This window comes from Papaver somniferum, chromosome 3 (assembly GCF_003573695.1).
Source record: "Papaver somniferum cultivar HN1 chromosome 3, ASM357369v1, whole genome shotgun sequence".
Taxonomy (NCBI): Eukaryota; Viridiplantae; Streptophyta; class Magnoliopsida; order Ranunculales; family Papaveraceae; genus Papaver; species Papaver somniferum.
Window position 1 is genome coordinate 67,658,001 of NC_039360.1, and position 23,941 is coordinate 67,681,941.

Here is a 23,941-nt window from a genome sequence, read left to right on the forward strand (position 1 = left end):
AAAGACACAAACATTGCTTTTGCTTTTGCCTAGTTTAATTGTAATCCGGGATTTTGCAGGTGGCTCAGGATACTGCTCCTGGTCAGACGAAGCTGAATCAAGAGCCTGCAAAGAAGCTGCGGGATGGGCAAAAGACTATGGATTACCTGATATCATCTTCCTTAATGACAACATCAATGTAGTTAATGCTATGAAGAAGAAATATTTTGTTGTAGATTGGGGAAGTGAAGCTATTTTGCACAAAACTTTATACTTCAACAATGCTTTTGCTAGTTCTTCTTACTTCTATGTTAAAAGGAATTGTAATACTATTGCGGATAAGTTAGCCAAGTATATAAACCGATCTAATAGGAAACTTGTTTTTCTTAAAAAAATATGTAATGTTAACTCTGTAAACCTTGCTCCTTAGTTTTGTTATTTTATCAAAAAAAAAAGTACAAATTAGCACCTAAAAGAACTATGATTAATTTACATTTTACTGGATACCGAGCAGGATCAGACAATAAAAAAAGATAACTGGACGAGCTCCCTGATTTAGTCTAAGTTGATGTTAGCAACTCTTCAGTTCTTCACAGGTATGGACAGCATTTTACTATCTGAATATCGAATATCAGTAAGTTACCGATCATTGAGGTATTTGAATTCTGCTAAACAGAAATTGAAACGATTATTATCACTGCTATATAAGCCAGCCATTTGAAGTAGGCAAACAACATAATCTCGATACAAAATATCTTACCTCAGAAACGTCTTGATTTCTGTTGCGGTGGATATCCAGGCATCCCCATATTTGGATCTTTTCTTCTCAACTGTTAAGTAGCAGAATTGGATTCAGAAAAAGGATTTAGCATTTCCAATACAAACAATAAAACAATGAAAATTTTAAGAGATCTGATTGCACCTGTTGCTGTTGATGAGCCTGGGAAACTGCACGCTGCATCGGGATACCACCTGGATTCATACCACTGGGCAGGCCAGCCTGAGAAGCAAGATTGAAACCTGTCATGCCTGGACCAGGCATCCTTTGTTGCATTCCAACCATGGGAGGCATTTGCCGAGGGACAGGTCTAGGTGCCACTCCAGAGGCACCAACTCCACTTGCCATATTTCCAGAAGGTACCTGATAACACCAAAGTAAGCAAATAACAAGATAACGCATGAAATCACAGCCTCGTGAAGTATGAAGAACAATATAAAGGATGATCCAGTTTCAAGAATTGTGCAGAAGAAGGTCGGTTCGCGTTCTTCATTTTAACATGCAATAACTAGTACAACTTTGAGAAGATATGTCACGAAAATACTTCAAGAATCACATGAGGGGATCACTACTTACAACAGATTTAAGTTAGAGATGGCTCTTTTTCTCTTTTACAAACTCCTAAAATTACTCTAGAAACAAGGTCTTTGATATAAATATTGTTTGAAGTCTCATTCACGTAGGGGTGTAAATTCGGGCAGGCCAGGCCGCCCGGCCCAAAAAATAAGACAGGCCGGGCAGGCCAGGCTTAACATTTGTGAGCCCGTAAACAAATTCAGGCCGGGCAGGCCGGGTAAAAATAGATAATTTGCTACCCAAAGACCGTCCAAAGTCCGTTTTTTATACGGGCAGGCCAGATCGGGCCGGACAGGCCACTATTTTGAAAAAAAATTCTTTTATTTTAAGTTTAAATTTTCAAATGAATGGTATTAAATGTATTTATTTTTAATACAATATCCTTTCCTTTCTAACATTGCATACCGTAAATGATAGTATTATTTTATATTTAAATTACAATGACAAACTTTTAATTTTAGCCTATAATAAATAATTAATTAGAGTACAATAAACTTTCTAATAAGAAAATTTATTACCATTAATGTTTTTAAAAGGCTAATTATAAGTAAAAACAACTATATATTTTATTTTTCTTGACAGAAAATTGACAATTATAAAATGGTAACTTTTAAGTCTTTTTAAGAGAATATCAAATGATTAACATCACATAGAAGGCTTTCAGGCCGGGTATCAGGCCGGGCATCATAATTAATCGCGAAGCCTGAGACCGCCCAATAAATTAATCCAGGCCAGGCCGGGTGGCCCATGACGGGCCATAACAGGATTTGGGCTACTTCGGGTACATGCGGGGTCAGGCGGGTACAGGCAGGCCGAGTATTTTCGGGTATTATTTACACCCCTACATTCACGTGAGAATTTTGGAAAGATCAATTTGTGTACCCAGTTGCTGTCCCCGAAAGAAGAAAATATTGTAGGTTGGATAAGGGAAAATAAACGAAATGTCCAAATGCTTTTGCGAACCCCATGTTTCATTAAGGAAAAATAAATAAATTAATAATGGATTAAATAAGGGTATGTTCACAATTTTCGGATCAGTGGGTAGTCTAATGAATTTTAGATGTGTCTTTAGAACACAGATTCAGAAGATCTCTAAGAAGAAAAGGACCTAAAAAATTTGAAACACTTGGTGCCTCTTAATTGCATTTTTATATTTACAATTGACAACATACTTATCAGCAGAAAAATGTTTGTCATATAATTATATAAAGTAAAATCAAAACTGTCTTAACCCTAACGTGGACATCCTTCGGCAAGTCATAAAGTTCAATCTATCATGTCTCAATTTTTCCACTTCTATTCCTAAAGTATATGTTCCGAATCAGATGACATTTAGGACAGGTAAGGTGAAAATATAGGCAAGGTAGAAATACAAGTATGAGAAATAAAACTGGTGAATTAAAAAAATAATTACATCAGAATTTGGGCCACGTGGTTTGTTATTACTCCCTCCGATTCTGGAAAAGGAATAGTATCACTTTTTCATTTTGGCCTAAAAAAAGGCCAGATTGAAAAGTGATAGTATCTCTTTTCCAAAAATGGAGGGAGTATATGATATGTTTATGCATGTATTTGTTGTGCGTACTACTGCAAGCATTGGTAACTTGGCAAATGGTCCACAGTCCCTTGATTACAGAGAAAATTTCTAAGCATTTGGGTCTGGCCACTTAGTAATGCAGTATAACAAGGGAGGGAGGGAGTTCAGTTACGTACCGATTGGGAACCTTGGACACTGGTGGATCCCTCGAAATCTGTAGTAGTGTCAACTGGACGAATAGGATAACTCACAGCTTTCTCTCCAAGTTGGCTAGGTACAAGTGCACTGAGCATGGATGCCACATTTACCTCATCAAACTGAAGAAAATATGGCGAAATATATGTTTCAAGCACCATGACAACCTAGTTGGTGAACATTTCATCCACATGCATGTCATGTTGGACATTGAAACACGGTTTTTCTGGTGCTTGAAAAAAGAAAAATTAAGAAATCCAAAGGAAAACATACTTGCGTCCTGGCAAAGGCTCAATGCGGAAGTACCTAAAAGCAGAACACGACAACAATTAGAGTACTCAGAAGTATTTAGACAACATGCAGTAATTCCAACCATTGACAAGAACTAGGAGTATTCATTTAGCTATAGTTGCACATATATGAGAGATAATTTCACCTTTCGGAAGGTGAAAAGTATTTACATCCACATGGTCATACAAGACTAACATGACGCCATATTATCACATAAATGAATGTGTCCCATAATCACACTGCATCATAAGATATAGGTTGGAAAGATCACTAGTAGTTTATAAAGATCAGTGACTAATCAGTTAGGTTAAGTTAGTGCTACAGCAACGTGTTAAGTTACACTGCATCATAAGATATAGGTTGAAACATTACGTTAAAATTTGCTGGAGTATTTCAAAGAGATGTTTGCCAACTATCTTCAAGTGTAAAAAATACAAAAACACGAAGGAAAAAAACTAATAGCACGAGCACCTAGTGGCGACATGTTCCAACAACTTTATGATATTACCAACAAGTCATACAGTTACCCTTGGGAATTAGTAACACTGGAACTCTACTATTTTATGCTTATTTGTAATTGGCATGAGTGTGACCTTTTATAGATCAACTACAGAGAAACAGAAACGGATTCTTCCGAAATCCAAATTACAAGACAACAATAACATGCCAGTCAGAGACTACGAGTTTTTCTAATAACTTGGTTGTGGAGCGTGAACAATATATAGCAAAGCAGAGGGGACGGAGCACTTGGTCTTATAATTGTATGCAAATGAAAGAGGAAAACATATTCTTATTTTCCAAAAAGAGGTGGTGGCACATATTGAGTGGCATTGAAAGATCACAGCAGGCAGTGAGATGTACTATAAAACTTAACCAACAAGATAATATGTTTTTAGAAGTATTACTCATGGTCCAGAGCTTGTGCTGCTGTTAGACGCTTACGTGGATCATATCTGCAACAGAAGATAATATGTTTATAGAATGTAACAGCTTCTGAAAATCGACAAAGTGTTGACAATCACTGCTAGAGAAGTAATGAACGGACAGAAGCATAAATTAATAAACTGGAAACAGCTGTACAAGTTGCTACACCTATACTGGTTATGCATGAATCTCTCATGAAAAATAATTCACCCCTCCCTGTTAATCATATATATTACTGTGTACAAAGGGAAAGAGTACAAAAAGCACAACGTAACATACTCGAGCATCTTTGAAAGGAGGTCATATGCAGGACTTTTCTGAGGCAGATGAACAACACTATAAAGACCAGGATTTTCACTGCCACAAGCATGCATGAAACAAACAGGTAATTAATTTCATAGTCTTACAAATTTAACCATGTAAAAACAGCAGAACATCTATGATTTGCTACATAAGAAAACATTAGGAATAAATATCATGTACGAAACAGCACTTACTATTTAAGACCCTGGATATGTTGTTGATCTGATTGCCAATGTGGAAGATTCACGAGCGTTGGCCACTTCTCTGGTGTCGGATGGCCTAAGATAGAAATACATCATGAGATACAATTTTGCAATTAATGCGTTAAATGGAAAATAGTTAGGCAAGAGTTAGTACCCAAGACTTTAAATATCTTTTCAAGCTGATTGAGCTGCATTAAGGCACATAAACTTTAGAATAAGAGCATGATAAAGGCTATTAATAACAAAAGATAAATTATTTGTATTCGCACATGGAACTAGAAACTTGAGTGATTGTAAACTTGTGTTATTAGACTTGCACCAAAACAAAATAGCACCTGAAATGGGTTTTGCGTAGCCTTGACTTCCACTCCTTGAAATAGAGGTTTTAACGTCAGAAGCTCAGCAAAAATGCATCCAACAGCCCACATATCTAATCACAAGATTACAAATACATTTTAAATTGTTAGACAAGTTTCCTAAATAAATTTATCCAGAACTAAATAGGGTAGCATTTAGTATCAAATACCAACGGCGCTTGTATAGTGTTTGGCTCCAAGAAGCAGCTCAGGTGCACGATACCAAATTGTTACTACAACCTGGTGTATATAATTAACAAAAGACAAGATATCATGTCATGAAATGAGATGAGGACTGAAATTCCGTAAATGAGGATGTGAACAGAACTTAAAATCACAGCTAAGAGTTAAAACAGTTTAACAGCCCCTACAATCGAAATTGGTGAATTTGATCAGGATTTTAGGCAGGGGAGGAATAAAATCTGGCTATGGGGATGCAAAGTTTTGCTAGGGGGTGCACTAAAGCCTCAATGGGCTTCGAAGCCCAAGTTTTAAGAAAAATTAGACTTGGGAGCCGGCTAGGATGGGTGTAACGGCTTAAATAGCTCACATCAAAGACTTCCTTGGAAGCCTTGGATGGAAATCACGACTACAAGGAAGACTCAAGAGAATACGTCTCCAGTTTATTTTATGAAACATCAATCATTTCTGTATTTCACTATACTGTTAAAAACACAGAACTTCATATCCCATTATGGAAAATCTCTATTTGAAGTTATTCACAACTTAAAGGTTTCAAACCTAGCCATCTTCATTTAGGAACTTCGGATTGAAATTAAGAAAACCATGTCATCAAGCATGTATATTAACCCACTGTTCCAATCTAACAACCAATTATGGAATTAAGAAGGTAAGCATATAAAGCCAAAAATGAAAAGCAAGCGAGAAGATACCAGCTGTAAAAAATAGCAGGGAGACTTAAAAGTGAAAAAATTGAAAATTAGGCGTAACCAGAATAGAGAGAATCCTACCCCATTTTCAGATAGATACTTCAACGGAGCTTGGTATATTCTAGCAAGTCCAAAATCAGCAATTTTGACAACACCTTGGTCATCCCCATCACCCATAACCTGTTCCATAGGATTTCTTTAATTAATCACTCGTACAAAGGTGCAAAGAGCAGGCATAAATACAAATTGGTTAACCTATTATATATGAGGGAAGGCATAAAGTTATGGAATACATACCAGTATGTTGGAAGGCTTCAAATCTCGGTGTATAATCCAATTACTATGATAACAAAGAAAATGAAACAAATAAAAACATAAGATTCGATATGAGTCAAGTATTCAAGTTTACAACCACAGAAGAGAAAAGAATCATACTAGTAGAGTGAGTGACTTATAAGTACCAATCGAATGAGATTGTTAAATTGAACACTACCTGTGCAGATAGTTCAGCCCATTGAGAAGCTGCCAGAGCAGTGACTTAACAGTGTACTGATTAATAGATTGGCTAACTTTCTCTCTGTGGTGTCTTATAATTTCCTATAGTACCAATCAACAGACAAGTAAACAATTGAGGAAAAAATAATTAGTATGATTACCATATAAGCTCTAACTTTAATCAGGTAATACAAAAATCTCAAAGTTCTTAAATTAGCATATCAAAAACTCATTCAGCTGAATATATATTTACTCAGAAGTATGCGAGTTGTTTATGTGTGCATTCATGTAGTAAACTAACAGCAAGTCTTGCAAAGACATGGGATAATATCATTTCTTCCACAGATACGAGTAACATAAGAAATCACTTAGCACGAGTCTTGCACTTATATTCTTGCCCTCCATTTTCTTAAATTAGCATATCAAAAACTCATTCAGCTGAATATATATTTACTCAAAAGTACGCGAGTTTTTTATGTGTGCATTCATGTAGTAAACTAACAGCAAGTCTTGCAAAGACACGGGATAATAGCATTTCTTCCACAGATACGAGTAACATAAGAAATTACTTAGCATAAGTCTTGCACTTATATTCTTGCCCTCCATTTTCGTCGAGTTAACTCAACAATTAAGACTTTAATGTATGCCAAGTCCAAATTCACATATAACTGTATATTTGAATTTGAACTATTTTGCACTTTTCCTAATGAATGATGAGGTAGACGATTACACAGAAAGAAAACCCTAGAAAATCCAAGCTAAAAGCAATTGAGCTACTGATATTGATACTGAAACAAAAAATTTAAAAAAACCAAGAGATGTACTCACATATAGGTCATGCTCAGCATAATCAAAAGCGAGATAAAGTGACATATCAGCAGGATTGATATGTACATTGACAAGCTTAACCACATTTTCATGGGTAATTTCTCTGAGTAACTGCCCAACAAAAAATAATTAGTGACAAATGATGATAAATCAAGTTAGGGCTTAGATAGAGAGGTACAGGAATTCAGACCATGATTTCACGGATTGCAGTAGGGGAAATTCCATCTCCATCTTTGGATTGCTTGAATTTCTTGATAGCAATGCATTTGCCTCTATTAGGTTGATTTAAAGTTCGTGCTAAGAAGACGAGTCCATATGTACCTTCACCGATCTTACCAATTAGGTCGTATTGTTGTAACCATGCTGGTCTATTAGGGTTACTGTTGTAGTTATTACTACTTCCGCTTGCGTTTCTGCTGTTCATGTTATCTTTAAGGGCTATATCTTCTTCTTCTTCTTGTTTGCTCCATCGATCTGCTTATACCAAATTTATGTGACCTCCATTTTTCTGTTTGAAACGACGACACGTTTAGTTCTATGTTAATATTTGGGGTTTAGGTTTTTTCTTTAATAAATTTTATTTCTTTAAATATCTTTTAAAATTTTGTTTTATTTTTTAATTTTATTTTTCTCCTAAAATTTTGTTTTGATAGAAAAAGCAAGTTTATTGGTTTAGATTTTTATGATTTTTGTTAAAGGGAGAGCAATTTGTGATCCGAGGAGAGCAAGCTAGGACAGGTTTTCAATATATTTGTGCCAGTCGGACCAAGATGACCTTAATAGCACACTAACTCGCAATCAGAAAAGAGTTAACGAGGTACAGCATACTTCACAACGCCGCCGCGATAGTAACCCTAACCACTACCTCGCAACAGAGAGATGATGATAGATCATGGAGTATGAATTTTGTCTTTTTTTGTTTGATATGTCCAGTGAGAATAGGGCATGAAAGTTAATGATGCGGTACAGGTTTAACGTTTTGGGTTAATTCTGTTTGTTAAAGAATTGGGATTTTTTACAACATCTACTTGGTGCAGTTCCGCAAAGAAAATCAAAAGTTATAGGGATCTTAATGCATACTCGATTATCAGTACTCTGTTAAAGCCATCGTCGAATTGATTTGACAAATTTAAGCATAACCAAATCAATTATTATTTTATTTTTATAATTTGAATTATCATCTGATCTCAGTGGACCATTGGTGGTGGCCAGCGTTGGGTGATTGTAGACACGTGAAACGTGAGTATCTAACATCAAGTTAAAAGTGGTGTTGATTTTGGTGTGCGGCAAGTTAGTGATTACTTAACCTATTACACCACTGTTGATTTTATTGTCGTTGTCGTTACTGGTGGTGCGGTGGATGGTGGGTCGTTGTCGTTAGTGGTGGTGCAGTGGAGAAGATGGTGGGTGGAGTTGAATGAAATTTTTACGGCACATAGGTCAATAAATGTGTTTGGGTTCGGTCTAAAGAGTGTGTTAATACTTAATAAAGGTATTTTGATCCGAGTTAGAAAAATATATCGACTAGATTCAAATTACCGAGTTGATTACGATTTTCGTTCTCCTCAAATCTAACAAAAATCATTTTTATTAGAGGGTGAGCGGAAAAAAAAAAATCTAAGGAGAGCAAAAATCCTAATAGACGCAGTGATTAGGATTACTTTCGTTACTAATTTCAAACCTGTTGAAATTGCCCTTGTTACCAGGAGCAAAATCCTTATTTTCTTCCACGTATTTTCATTCAACAACCAAACCATCATTGCCATTTGGTTCTGGTCCACTACCACATCAAGCAGTAGCACACCACAAGAACGAAAGTATCATTTACTGATTTTCATTTTCAATTGTTAGAGCAAAAGAAATTAATGGTGTAGGTGATCCTAGCTAGAATAAGGCGGTGATTACGAATGAAAATGAAATTTAATAATTACCATCTTTGATCATTTACTCTTATAAGGATGGTAAACCGACCAAGAATGAAGTCATAGCGGGTCCAATAATAGATAATATCGCCATGATATATAACAACAAACAGAGCAAAGTTTGATCCTTTTATGGGTTTCCCAACTGAGTTTTTCTCATTTTGTGAATTTAAATACTACCTCCGTCCCTAATTAGATGACGTAGTTAAAATTTACTAGTAAATTTAGAAATGATGTATCTCTCAAACTATACAACGGATTTTCGTAAACTTTGTATCATCGTAAAGCATTTTAGAACACCTATCTAATGAATATAAATATGGCTATCAAATTTTACATATTTCTTTTAATAATATTAATCTATCACTCCACTTACTTACGGTATAGGTCATCTAATTAGGGACGGAGGGAGTATATAAAATTCAGAATATAATCGAGAGATGGGAAACAACATAATAAAACCCAATAAAACTATATGCAACCCTCCTTGATGTTTCAATTGATCATGTAGAGATGATTCACGGTAGGGTTAGAAACAAAAATTTAAATTACTCCCCATAAATAAAAAAAGATGTTTTGGTCCGAAAATAATAAAATTTGACTCACTATATGACTCGTTGAGTTGAATACGATTCTTGCTCTCCTTGGATTCATTTTTGCACTCCCTTTAACAAAAATCTTTAATTTAACATAAATTGGTGAACGAAGGTAAGGTTTGGGCATTCAGCTAGCGCTGTAAATAAGGCCCAAAATACTCAGTCTGCCTGTATCAGCACGAGTCTGCTTATATTCGTAAGAGTCCATAGCTTGTTACAGCTCGGGTCGCCCGGCCTGGCCTTGCTTGTACTTTGTATTTTGTCGAGATCACTCGAAACCTAATATAAGGACATTTTAGTTGTAGAAAAATTATATTGAAGAGTTTTCGCTAAAAGTTGACAGAAAGATTGTTCACCTATGCGTGAACCTATTCAAAAGGATCACATAACCCCTGACGACGCTTGTGCGATCTACAAGATAAGATATCAAATGTTTTAGTACCGTGAGTTTGGTTGATACCAAAATGACTCAAATATAACTCATTATAATGTACCATTTTTCATATCTGCATGAATGAAAAGTTTATGAGTATTTTTATGATGATTAAATATTAGGAATGTGATAGACTAACCGAAGTCTTATTGATACAGATGATCATGAAGATGATATCTTCATGCTAATGGTCGTAGCTAAATCATGGAAAGGCTTTATCCATTATGGAGTTTGAATGTATAGCTCATAGTGATGTCATGATTTTGTGTTAGTGCTCATCTCAAGACTTAGAAAATGTCGACATTACTCTAAATTGTTATGAATTTATTGTGCACAAAGACAAATCAGACGTATTAAAACTAGTATGACGAAGTTTCATATCGCAAAGAAAGAGATTCGGGGACAACGAGTTATTGTAGAATATAAATATATAAAGCTTATGAATTGAAGAGTTACCACTGGATTCCTTAATGAACTAGTAATTAGTTGCATCAAAGTGTATTAGCCCTTTATTAGAAAACTCTTTGAGGTTTCACGGGAAACTAAGTTTTTTCCTTTTTTTCTTGAATTATCTTTTATGGTTAATATAGTTTTTTCGTTGATAAAAATGGTAATACTCTTATGAGGTTTTCCTTATGTGAACGGAAGTTTTCTGAAAAGGCACTTATGTTAAGGGTTGCACATGCTACGCTCGACTCGGTTTTTGATTGAAACCGAAACCGAGATTGGAAATTCCAAACGAGTCGTTACGGTACAAAATTAGAACCGAGTCGTTAGGGTACAAAACTGACGGCTCTGATAAACTGACATTGTTCAAGATATCTCTTAATTTATGTCAATTTTGTATATTTGACAGGTGGGTTTCCGGTATTCAAAAATGAACAATAATGAACTTGGCATAAATAATTTTTTCCTAAGATCTCAGTTACATCATAAATTAACAACACATTAACAAAAACATAGTGAACTTGTCTTAAACAATTTATTCTTAAGATTAATACATCAAAAGTTCAACAACACATTCAAGGAAACAATATGTAGTCTTGTTTCCATGACTTGCTGAAAGAGTTTGGTTGATATGCTATAGGAAACAAAAAAAAACACAAACTAGAGAACTCTTTATAGAAAAAAATACGCCACGTAAACAATATCACAATCCAAATTGAGGTATTAGTACAGGAAACATTTAGGGGTTCATATTGAGGTGTCCGTAAATAATGAAAAGTGACAATAGTTTAGAAAATCAATACAGAAATTTTTAAATCTTAAAGTAGACTCATAACAAGTAAATTACAGTTCAAGCAAAAGCAGGTATATGATATAATGTTATAGCACTGCTCGTTCGCACTCTCAAGTTTTTCTATCTCAATCTTGTTGTCAATGTTAGATGCACAAAACTATATCTTGATTTTTAGTCTATTAAACTGAAGTTTTTGAGTAGGATTAAAGTATGGTAGTTGAGTATCATACATCACTGAATAAACCCTCCAAGATTGAAGACTAAAGAACAAACGAAGACATCAACAAGGACTTCATCAACAAATGTATGTGGTGACTAATTTCATCCGGAACGCTTGTTCAATTCGATCTTTCTAATTTATCGAAACAAGTATTCACTCTATAGAACATTTCCTATGACGGTAAATATACACTTATGCATACACTCGAGGATATGTGACCCCAATACTTCAGTGATAATGACCTTTGTCCATGGAAAGGTCCTCATGTTGTAGTGAATGAAGATATGAATTCAATGAACCAAGAATCACTCAATTCTGAGTTATAACGAAGAAGTTATGAGTGATTTATTAAAGCAACACTTATGATATGTTGCTAAGCAATTCGTGAATAGGAAACAACTCACGAACTTTTAGCAAAGGTTCACGGAATAAACTCAAAAACGTGACTAGATGCCTTTTTTAGTCAATTTTTTGACGTTTCCTCTTCTAAGCAAGATAGTTATTCTTCCACATACAATTGATTGTCATATTAAAGTGTATGTGATGTTATAAACTCCTTCCTAAGTTAAATTGTGATTTATCTTATTATTGAGAGACAGTTATACAAATATAATTCGTGCTAAGTAATTATTTATTTATTTAGTTATGCTAGAGTTGCAACTTAGGAAAGATTCTCAAAATAAGGATAGTCTTGAAAAAGGAAAAATAACTCACGAACTTGCTTAGGATTCAAGCAACCATTCACTATAAATAAAGGGTTCATGTAAGCTACAAAAACTTGGAAAATTTGTGTGTGCTTCATGAGGTTGTTTTCCATTGTTCTTCAAGAACGAGAGTGAGACAATAAATATTGCTCGGGGAACGCAAATTACTAGTTGGTAATAATCTTTTTAGATAGTTACAGAACTTATATCTAGGTTAGTTCAATAATCCTTGTCTATTCTAAGGTCCTTCTCTTCTGATACAAGGCCATTTAAGGATTGTTGATCATAAACCCTAGATTCGATTAGATAGTTACAGAACCTATATCTAGGTTAGTTCAATAATCCTTGTCTATGTCTATTCGATAGATTTCAATCTAGAATAGATTGGGTATTCTACAAATTTTGAAGAGTATAAACCCTAATTCTACAAGTTGGTTTAATGTTACTTTTTACCTACTAATTGTTGAAAAAACGGGGGTCTAATAACCACACCCAATATTTTGTTCGGCAATCTGAATAAACATACTCCAATATACTTTCAAGAGAATCAACTAGGCAGTCAGACTCAATCTAGAGAAAAGTATATCAAAGAGTTTATATCTCTATTCCTCAATTCAATCTGCAATCAGCAAATAGGAATTTGCGAGCCCGGTTGAATAAGAGAAATAACTTGGACTATCACAAACCAATATCCAAGTGTCAATCAATTCAATCAACAACCTAAAGGTCGGATTGAAGAACTGATTGAACTTAACACACAACCTGTGATATTTCTATTATATAACAAAATATAATGCGGAAAAGAAATAACACAGACACCAGAATTTTGTTGACGAGGAAAAACGCAAATGCAGAAAAACCCCGGGACCTAGTCCATCTTTGAACACCGCACTGTTAAGCCGCTACAGACACTAGCCTACTACCAATGAACTTCGGACTGGAATGTAATTGAGACCAAATCAATCTCACACTGATCAAGGTACAGTTGCGCTCCTTACGTCTCTGTATCCCAGCAGAATTCTACGCACTTGATTCCCTTAGCCGATCTCACCCACAACCAAGAGTTGCTACGACCCAAAGTCGAAGACTTGATAAACAAATTTGTCTCACACAGAAAAGTCTATTGGAATAGATAAATCTGTCTCCCACAAAAATACCTACGAGTTTTGTTTCGTCTTTTGATAAATCAAGGTGCACAGGAACCAATTGATAAACCAAACTTATATTCCCGAATAACAGCCTAGTATTATCGATCACCTCACAATAATCTTAATCGTATGGTAGCGAAACAAGATATTGTGGAATCACAAACGATGAGACCAAGATGTTTGTGACTACTTTTAATCTTACCTATCGGAGATAAATCTCAAGCAAATCTTAGCAAAGATAATATTCAATCACGATAGTAGAAGTAAAATAAGAACACGCAACTACAGAGAAAATAGTTGGGTCTGGCTTCACAATCCCAGTGAAGTCTTTAAGTCGTTAACCTTCAGGGTTTCATGAAAAACCTAAGGTTAAAGAAGAATCGACTCTAGTCTCAACTAGTATCACACAGGAGGTGTGGGTATTAGGTTTCCCAATTGCTAGAGTTTTCCCTTATATAGTTTTCAAATCAGGGTTTGCAATCTAAGTTACCTTGGTAACAAAGCATTCAATATTCACCGTTAGATGAAAACCTGATTAGACCCAAGCCAATATCTTTCAACCGTTAGACCGAACTTAGCTTGTTATACACAAATGAAATGTACCTTCATTTAGGTTTGAGTAACCGTACCTAAACGTGTACAGTAGGTTGGCTCAACAGTAGTTAACCGAGGTTAGCTATATGAACATTCTCATATCAACCTTATTCATCTTAACCACAACTAGTTCAAATGACTCAAATGAAACTAGTTATAGAGTTGTTCAATTGCTATATTCTCATAGAAGTATAAAAGAACACAATTGAAGCAAAATCGGTTTGATTCACTCGAATCAATTCATGAACATTATAGCCACGGTTTGCAAAGAATGCATTCCTTATTATATAAATGTATTGGTTCATGAACAAACCGATTTTAGAACTTTAACCACTCAAGTATGCAAACGGGTACGCATACTTAGTAGCTGGTCTAAGTTTGGGTTCGCCAGTATGCAAACGGGTACGCATACTTCCAAACACAACAGAAATTTTGTGTGCTTAGGTACTCGGAATTCCACAACTAACAGGTACATATACGTGTATGCATACTATAGTTCCGGTCATGGATCACATACATGCAAGAATGCATACTATGTTCATAATCCAATGATGGTTAAGTGTTCTAAACTCTATTTCAATCATTGAAACTTTCTTAGAGGATGACAATAGTTGTTTTCACGAACTATTAGCATCAAAGAAATTTTCAAGTTATTGAAATAATCATATTGAAACATTCTAAGTCTACACCAAATGATTGTATCACACAAATCATGTAAGATGTTACTCAGCGATTTTCACATTATCATCTTTTGACTTTCATCAAGAATATAAGATGAACTTGGTTGAAGAGAAAGTTTACCAACACATATTTCGAGAAATATGTAAGAGAGTTAAACTCAGCTCGAAATCTCAAATGTGCATAATCGAATACTATATAGTAATACGGCTTTTGTCTCAATATAGGAAATAGAGTAGAAATAGACTTTCCAAGTGATAGATGAGTTTAATCTCCACATACCTTTTGTTGATGAAGTTCCACAAGCTCTCCTTAGTAGTTCTTCGTCCTCAATCGATGAATGTCGTGAAGTCTAATGCTCAACTACACAATATATCCTAGTCCGGACATCACTATAAGTAGACTAGAAATCAAGACTTATAGTTTTGATCACTAACATTGACAAACAAGCTGCGAGTTCGACCGAGCAGTGCTCTAACAATCTCCCCCTTTGTCAATTTTAGTGACAAAATTATCAATGCATATGGATTACAAAATAAATAAACTTTATAGCTTCTCATCCAAATGCTTGATCTCCTTGGTTCTTCAACATTGCTCGAAATATTCGTCACTTCCAAGTACTCCAATGATTCTAAATGTGTCCAATTCAGCATCATAGTTGTTATAACAATGAGAAAACAGTTGCTTTCAATCATTGTTAAACAGTGTCATAGTATTATTACACAACATCAAAGTCCAATTGTATCACAACTTTGACAACAATACTATGGTGATATGTATCACTCCCCATTAGTCAATACTTCATCTCACCATGAAAACCACTCCCCCTTACATAATGATTTGTAAACCATATGTATTTGCAGTGTGAACTACACATTAATTCTCCCCCTTTTTGTCAATATAAATTGGCAAAGGTACGAAAACTAGTGGGATCCTCATGAAATTTTCATAGAGATGCTTCATGACCAAAAGAGAACAACATACCAACTTGTTTCGATGATTTCACATAGCCGAAACTTAGTGTATTCATCAAGAAGTTTATAAAGATACAAGAAAACTCATACAATATTCCACAGCCGCACTCCCCACAAAGATTTGGCAATTAAGCACAAGTTCAATTAAGAGCTCTCCCCCATAAAATGTCATTCCCGAAAGAACAACAATAGCGACCTTAATTTTACAAGAAAAAAAGGATTTCTTTGGACATTAACAAATCACATGAAACATGAATTTGTATCCAAAAATCTCAATTGAATTAACCACAAAGAGAATGATCAATTCAATTGGCCATGCTCAACATAAGAGAACTTACGGAGCCACACAGTACATACACAAAGATGTGGATTAGGGAAAGACCAATACTGCGGAATAATCAAAGATTCATTATATTTTTCATCACTATTTGCACAATGACATATAATAGACGTAATCTTTGTAAACAAAAGTTCATCTTATTTTCCATCAATATTTGCATAATGATATAATAGACTTAACTTTTGTAGTCAAAAGTTCATTCTATCTTTTATCAATATTTTCATACCGACATATAATAGAGTTAACTTTTGAGCAAATATGGGACAGTCAAGGTTCACGGATGTAAACAACATATCCCATAACAATTTGCAATATATAAAACCATAAAGATTAATACTGCAAAAATCATCTTCCAAATAACTTAGAATTTAAATAAAAAAATCTAAAAACATTGCAAGATGAAAACGTTAGCAATAGCTATGTGTACTCACAATAATGGGTATTCCAAACCGTAGTTATCCTTCTTAAAAAACACAAGAATAAATTCTCATAAGAAGTTTCTTAGATACTGAGACCTCTGAAAAATTCTTTATCGTCCCCGAACTCCTTGTCGTCAACAGCCATAGGGACATAAGGTTCATGAAGAAAGGAGTCAATTCCAACAAACCTTTAAGTTGATGCCGAACCAGGGCCTTCTGAATTTCAAGAGTTCTCAAAGCAATAGACTTTATTTGCTGAATCTCCTTCCTTGTTTCCTTCAACTCTTCAAGAACACCAGAAAACTTCTGAGAATTTGAAGGAACAACTCTTGGCTTCCTCACATTCCTTTTTTTATTTTCAAAGTTGGAGGTAACGGATATTTATATTTTTCCTTCATGATTGATGGCTTAACAATCATATTAACATCTTTTCCATCAGAAGACATAATACTTGGAGTATCCATACGTATGGAATTGTGAGAGGAATTCACAAGATAATCTCAACAAGTAGTCCTATGATAAAAAGAGTTTCAAGAGGAGGAAAAATGAATGTAGGGTTACAGGACCTTTAAACACACAAGTTCACGCACACACAACTCTCAACCCTAAAGAGGGTAGAATTGTCGAGAATAACCCTCTTTTATTGATTAAACAGGGAAGTCCCTTCCGATATCAATTAGATATGAAAAGATGAACGAATTCCAGACTTGCAAAGCACAACAAAACTAAAAAAGAGAAAAACAAAACAATCAAAGACAATTTTCTTTTCCTAAAGCCTGAGGTGCACAATCATGTTTCTTTTGATCAGGCACATGAGACAAGATGCACCAACCAACACAATCAAGTTGTACAGGGGTGAACAATAATCTGTCCACCATAACCTTTTTGAAAGGAATTCATAGAACCATGTTTCACAGAATGTCTAGACCATATTTTTTTCTCTAATAATCTAGTCTTTTCTTTGGAAACTAACTTCTTCGAAGAAGAGATGAGTTTACATACCTCAGATGATTTTTGAACAAGTTTGATCTTGTTTGCTAATCGATTCGCTCTTCGTTGAAGTTTGTTGACGTATCTTATTTTGAGTTTGTAATTGAAACACTTTGAGTTCATGACCTTTGAGAGAACAATAAGAACACGTCAACATGGAAGATGATTCAAACGCCAGAGATATGTAAGCAGCTAGACACATAGTGGAACCTGAAAATTCAGACAGAAAATTTGTAGAAAAATCAATTTTCTCTTCCAGAACGGTTGAGGTTTCTTCTGAGAGAATATCAAGATTGATGTATGTATTGCTACAATTATCAATATTTTCACAAAAAAGTGCAATACTTGACTTTTCGTCTTCATTAGAATCATAGTGATCAGACATTCCATCAAGAGTTGCAGCAAGACCTTTGTTCCCAGTGTATTTTCTGCGATTCGGACACTCATTTGCAAAATGACCAAATCCTTTACACTTAAAGCACTGTGGAATATCCTCGTCATCAGTTTCGTCAATATCCCTGTTTTTAGGAGGAACACGATTATGAGGTTTAACTAATGACTTAGGTTTGTCTCTAGAGAACCGTTTACTTCTCTTCAAAAGAAGATCTCTAAACTGTCTTGTCATCAAGGAGACTGACTTGTCAAGATCTCATCTGATGAATCAGTCTCAGAAAGATCATCGTCAGAGACGCAAACAATTTTACTTTTGTCAGTAATTTAGTGTTCTTTTGTGCTTTGAAGGCAACATCCATTCCAGATTTGGATGTATGCTCATGATCAAAGATCTTTAACTTTCCAACCAGAGAGTTTCAGGAAAGAGTTGCAAGGTTATTTCCCTTAACGATGGCATGTTTCTTAGAATCGTATCGAGATGGCAGCGATCTGAGAATTTTCATCACAATGTCCTTTTCAGGAATAGTCTTACCCAATGCAAAAGATGCATTAACAATTTCAGACACTTTGTGATTAAACTCATCAAATGAATCTTCATTTACCATACGAAGGTTTTCCCAATCAGAATTTAGGTTTTGAAACCTAGCTTCTTTTTCACATGTATTCCCTTCAAATACGGTTTTTAAGATATCCCAAGCATCTTTAGACTCCGTGCAAGTAGTCACATGATGCTGGAGATCTTGGGTAACGGCATGGATGATTGCATTTAACCCGTCAGAATTTTGCTTTGCAGCAAGAACTTCTAAAGGATCATACTCACCAATATCTTTGGACTAGTTACACCATTCACTGTAACTAAGGGAAGATCATAGCCATTAACAACCCTAACCCATGATTGAAAATCACACGCTTGAAGTAAGGCACGCATAACAATCCATAAGTAATTTGAGCCATCGAAGACTGGTGGTACGTTTATAGAGATAGCACTTCTGTCCATACTCAGATCGCTACAAACACAGACTTATGAGGTCTTAAATATGTTTGCCTGTTCTGATACCAATTGAAAAAGCGGGGGTCTAACAACCACACCCAATATTTCGTTCGGCAATCTAAATAGACAAAATCCAATATACTTTCAAGAGAATCAACTAGAGAGTCAGACTCAATCTGGAGAAAACTATATCAAAGAGTTTATATCTCTATTCCTCAACTCAATCTACAATCAGCAAATAGGAATTTGCGAGCCCGATTGAATAAGAGAAATAACTTGGGCGGTATCACAAACTAATATCCAAGTGTCAATCAATTCAATCAACAACCCCAAAGGTCGGATTCAAGAATTGATTGAACTTAAAGCACAACCTGTGATATTTTTATTATATAACAAAATATAATTTGGAAAAGAAATAACACATACACCAGAATTTTGTTAACGAGGAAAACCGCAAATGCAGAAAAACCTCGGGACCTAGTCCAGCTTTGAACACTACACTGTTAAGCCGCTACAGACACTATCCTACTACCAATGAACTTCGGACTGGAATGTAATTGAGACCAAATCAATCTCACACTGATCAAGGTACAGTTGCGCTCCTTACGTCTCTGTATCCCAGCAGAATTCTACGCACTTGATTCCCTTAGCCGATCTCACCCACAACCAAGAGTTGTTATGACCCAAAGTCGAAGACTTGATAAACAAATTTGTCTCACACAGAAAAGTCTATTGGAATAGATAAATCTGTCTCCCACAAAAATACCTACGAGTTTTGTTTCGTCTTTTGATAAATCAAGGTGCACAGGAACCAATTGATAAACCAAACTTATATTCCCGAATAACAGCCTAGTATTATCGATCACCTCACAATAATCTTAATCGTATGGTAGTTGAGCTATGCAACTCGGCGACTGAATCGGGAAAAAAAATCGTATTTCGATCATCCTCATTAATTCAGGTGAGAATTGATTGTAATCTGGTAATAACGATCTTCATGTGTTGTTTCTTTTAGTATCAATGATTAATTTTAGTTTCTGAATCTGATATAATCATGTCGGATAATTCAAATTTATCGAGTTTTGAGATTTTAAAAAATCTTAGATCTGAAAATTCTTTTGGGGTTAATATGGCAAGTACTTCGATTTTTATTCCTGATGAAGTGATTGATGAAAGTCTTAATGAATGTAGATTTAGTTTAATCGGCCGTTTGGATCTGGTTCATCTTAAGTTAGCTGTGGCTGAAACAGTTTTGAGGTAGCAATGGTCGTTAAAAGGAAGTTGTCAATTCATCCCAATTAGGAAAGGTTTCTTCATAATAAAACTAGATATTGTTGAAGATATGAAGTTAATCTATGAAGGTCGTTGGGAAGTAGAAGACCAAGTTTTAAGTCTCAGATATTGGGAAAGAGATTTCAGACCTGACTTACAAAAAACTTCTACTGCTTATGTGTGGGTAGCATTTCCTGGTCTGATCATTGAATATTGGAAGGAAAACATATTGATGGCAATAGGTAGATCTTTTGGTAGACCAATTCGTGTTGATGAGACTACATTGAAGAAGCAAGTTGGTTTCTATGCAAATATCCTAGTGGAAATTGATTTGGATAAAGTAATTCCTAACAAGGTGTGGGTGGAATCTAAGTATGGAAAATTTGAGTACGAAATTCGTTTCTCTAATCTACCCAAAATTTGCAATCATTGTAAGGTGATTGGACATTACGTAGCTGAATGTATAATCAAGAAGAGAGAACAAAGCAAGAAAGATGATCATCCTAAGAAGCAACATCAATGGAGATATACTCCTAAAAAGGTTCAAAACCAAAATTCAGTGGTATTTGATATTTGTTTTCCTAATAATACTAATGCAGAAACTAGTGGTAGTAATGAAGAGACAGTAACTGATATTATTCCAATTTGTCGGCATAATACTTCCAATAATAAGAATACTGGTATAAATGAATTTAGTGATGCTCAGAAGGATAGAACTATTGGTTTTACTGGAGCTTTGAATTCTCCAAGGGATTTTCCAAGTTTATCTGGTGCCAATTTATTTGAAGTAGGCAATAGTGTTCCTTCTTTACTTTCAGTTGTAGTGGAAGAGACTGAAGTGGATACTGCTCAAACTCTATCCAACATCTCTAGTGTTGAGAATATGAATGAGTGGAATGATGTGGGTAAATCTACTAAAGCAAGAAAACTAATGGAGGAATCAAATGTGAGTAAGTTTGCATCTCCTAGTAAATTTAATGCTTTAATTGAAGTAGTGGAAAAACAGGATCAAGTTTTTTCTATAGCTGTGGCTAAACCAATTAAGGGTAAAAAAGCAGTTCCAAATGTTACTACTAAAAAATAGGCAAATAATTCAGTAAAATTTAGTAATGGAATGGGAAGTTCTCATAATTCTCAATCATCACAATCTCAATGAGAGTCATATATTGGAATATCAGAGGCTTGAGGAGAACTCAAGCTAAAGATAAACTCAGAAGTTTAGTACAACAATTTAATCCTTCTTTACTTTGGGTTGCAGAGCCAAAAGTAAAAGCTTCTAGTAGTATTTTGAAACAATTAAGATTATCTGGTATGAGTAGAATGGTTATTCATAATTCTTATGTAACTTTAAAGGGTAATATCTGGGTATTTTGGAATTCTTCTTTATCAACTCCTTCTATAATTTCTTCTACAAGACAAGCTTTAACTATTCAGGTAGGGGAAGTAGTAATAACTGGTGTTCATGCAGCATGTCTCACTATTGACAGAAGAGTACTATGGGAAGAACTATTAGTTATTGAGGAGATGAAGTTGCCATGGTTAGTAATATGAGATTTTAATGTAGTTCTTACTTGTGAAGAGAAGAAGGGGGGAAGAAATCCTCTCAGATTATCAATGCAGGAGTTTAGGAATTGTATTGAATCTTGCAATTTAATGCAATCTCCCAGGTCTGGTATTAAGTTTCCAAGGTGCAATAACAGAGCGGAAAGAAAAAGGATATTATGTGATTTAGATAAAGCTTTTTATAATATCAAATGGATGGAGAAGTATGATGGATGGAATTATTAGGTGGGTGTCAGAGGTGCTTCAGATCATGGTGCATTACTGGGAGGTGTTACAACTATTACAAGACCATCAAATATTCCATTTAGATATCAAGTTGTATGGACAACTCATCCATATTTTCTCAAGGTAATTCAAGACTCATGGAATGAGGATTTTTTTGGGAATCCAGCTTTCTGCTTCATCAGTAAACTGAAAAGACTCAAGAATGTGCTCAAGAAATGGATTTGGGAAGTTTTTGGAGATCTCAATATTAAGGTAAAGACTACTGCAGAAGAGGTAATGGCTGCTTCTTTGGAATCTGATGCAGATCCTGAAAATATAGAACTATTGAATAACTTGATCACTGCAAGGGGGAAACATGAACTATCATCTCAGCAATACAATGAGTTAATGAGAGCTAAAGCTAGAGTTAAATGGGTTAAAGAATGAGGTGCTAATACATCTTTCTTTCATACTACTATGAGAATTAGAAAGGCTTATAATAATATTACTGAATTAGAGGATTTGTATGGCAATGTAGTTACTTCTCAAGATAAAATTTCAGATATCTTAGTTTCACATTATAAAAAGAAGTTTGAGAGGAAGAATGTAGTTTTTGAGGAAGAGCTTTTTGAGGCGATTCCAAAAATTCTAAATGATGAAGACAATACTTTTTTGGATGTTGTTCCCACTTATGAAGAAATTAAAAAGGCAGTCTTTGGGATGAATGCAAACAGTGCTCCTGGACCAGATGGCTTCCCAGGAATTTTCTATAAATATGCTTGGGATGTGGTTGGAAAAGATTTAGTGGATGCTATCCAATTTTGCTGGGCAAACAGGTTTATACCAAAAGGATTTAGTTTTAATTTCTTATTTCTTCTTCCCAAAACTCAAGGTGCCAAGAAAGTTGAACATTTCAGACCCATTGGATTAGCAAATTTTAACTTCAAAGTCATTACAAGAATCATAACAGATAGACTTGGAACTGTAATTAGTAAAATGATATCTTATCAACAGGGAGCCTTTATCAAAGGAAGAAATATTCATGAAAAGGTAGTTTTAGCTTCTGAATTAGTGAATGAGCTGGAAATTAAAAGAAGAGGTGGTAATGTTGGTCTCAAGATTGATATAACTCAAGCTTATGATTCCTTGAGTTGGGAATTTTTATTTGAAGCATTAAGAAGATTTGGTTTTTCAGAAATTGGAATTCTGTGGTTAATATTTTTTTTTGAATCAACCATGATCTCTGTTCTTGTTAATGGATGTCCTTGTGGTTTCTTTAATGTGGGAAGGGGATTGAGGAAGGGTGATCCACTCTCACCCATACTATTTGTGCTAGCTGAGGAAGTACTAAGCAGAAACATTACAAGACTTGTACAGATGAATAAAATACAACCAATTGTGAGCAGGGGAGGAAGTCAACCAACTTACTTGATGTTTGCAGATGATATTTTCATCTTCTGCAATGAAAATAAGAAGACTTTGAAGACTTTAATGGATTTAGTGATAAAATATCAAAGCTCATCAGGCCAAGAAATAAATAAAGCAAAAAGTAAATGTTTTGTGGGTGGTACTTCAATTATAAGAAAACAGGGGATTGCTAGCTATTTGCAAATGGAGTTATCTACTTTTCCAGACAAATATTTGGGTGCTTTATTAAATCCAGGAAGAGTGAAGACACAACAAGTATAGGGAATGGTGGAATTGATGCAGAAAATGTTGGCTGCCTGGATAGGTAAATTGCTAGCTTTTCCTACAAGATTAACTCTTGTCAAGTTTTTTTTTATGTAGCATGCCAATTTACACAATGTCAGTATATAACTGGCCAAAGTCAGTGATAATGGTATGTGAAAGAATAATTAGGAACTTTTTGTGTTCTGGAGACCAATGTAGTTAATATCGGATATC

At 34.9% G+C, this 23,941-nt stretch overlaps 1 protein-coding gene across 3 annotated transcripts; it reads right to left on the reverse strand.

Annotated features, from left to right (window-relative positions):
* Positions 1-332: 332 nt before the first annotated feature.
* On the reverse strand, positions 333-7,922 carry LOC113356399 (cyclin-dependent kinase E-1-like). Of its 3 annotated transcripts, none has more exons than XM_026599517.1 (16): positions 7,546-7,922; positions 7,356-7,466; positions 6,526-6,629; positions 6,330-6,372; positions 6,114-6,212; positions 5,313-5,382; positions 5,122-5,216; positions 4,941-4,974; positions 4,778-4,862; positions 4,560-4,637; positions 4,262-4,309; positions 3,339-3,371; positions 3,047-3,155; positions 902-1,120; positions 740-809; positions 333-596 (listed from the first exon to the last, which is right to left on the reverse strand). In XM_026599517.1, the coding sequence occupies exons 1-15, from the start codon at positions 7,777-7,779 to the stop codon at positions 741-743; spliced, it is 1,431 nt and encodes a 476-aa protein (XP_026455302.1). In that variant the 5' UTR covers positions 7,780-7,922; the 3' UTR covers positions 333-596; position 740. The 3 variants fall into 3 exon arrangements, with proteins under 3 accessions (XP_026455302.1, XP_026455300.1, XP_026455301.1); XM_026599515.1 differs by having other exon boundaries at positions 346-644; XM_026599516.1 differs by having other exon boundaries at positions 346-647.
* Between the last annotated feature and the right edge of the window lie 16,019 nt (positions 7,923-23,941).

What these genes read in the sequence shown, in the direction of transcription:
- LOC113356399 (XM_026599517.1), bottom strand. Translation starts at nt 7,779, where the DNA reads ATGAACAGCAGAAACGCAAGCGGAAGTAGTAATAACTACAACAGTAAC. An exon ending in CTCCTTTCAAAGATGCTCGA is followed by an intron (nt 4,310 to 4,559) that starts GTATGTTACGTT and finishes CTTCTGTTGCAG; the next exon opens with ATATGATCCACGTAAGCGTC. An exon ending in AGGCTCATCAACAGCAACAG is followed by an intron (nt 810 to 901) that starts GTGCAATCAGAT and finishes GCTACTTAACAG; the next exon opens with TTGAGAAGAAAAGATCCAAA.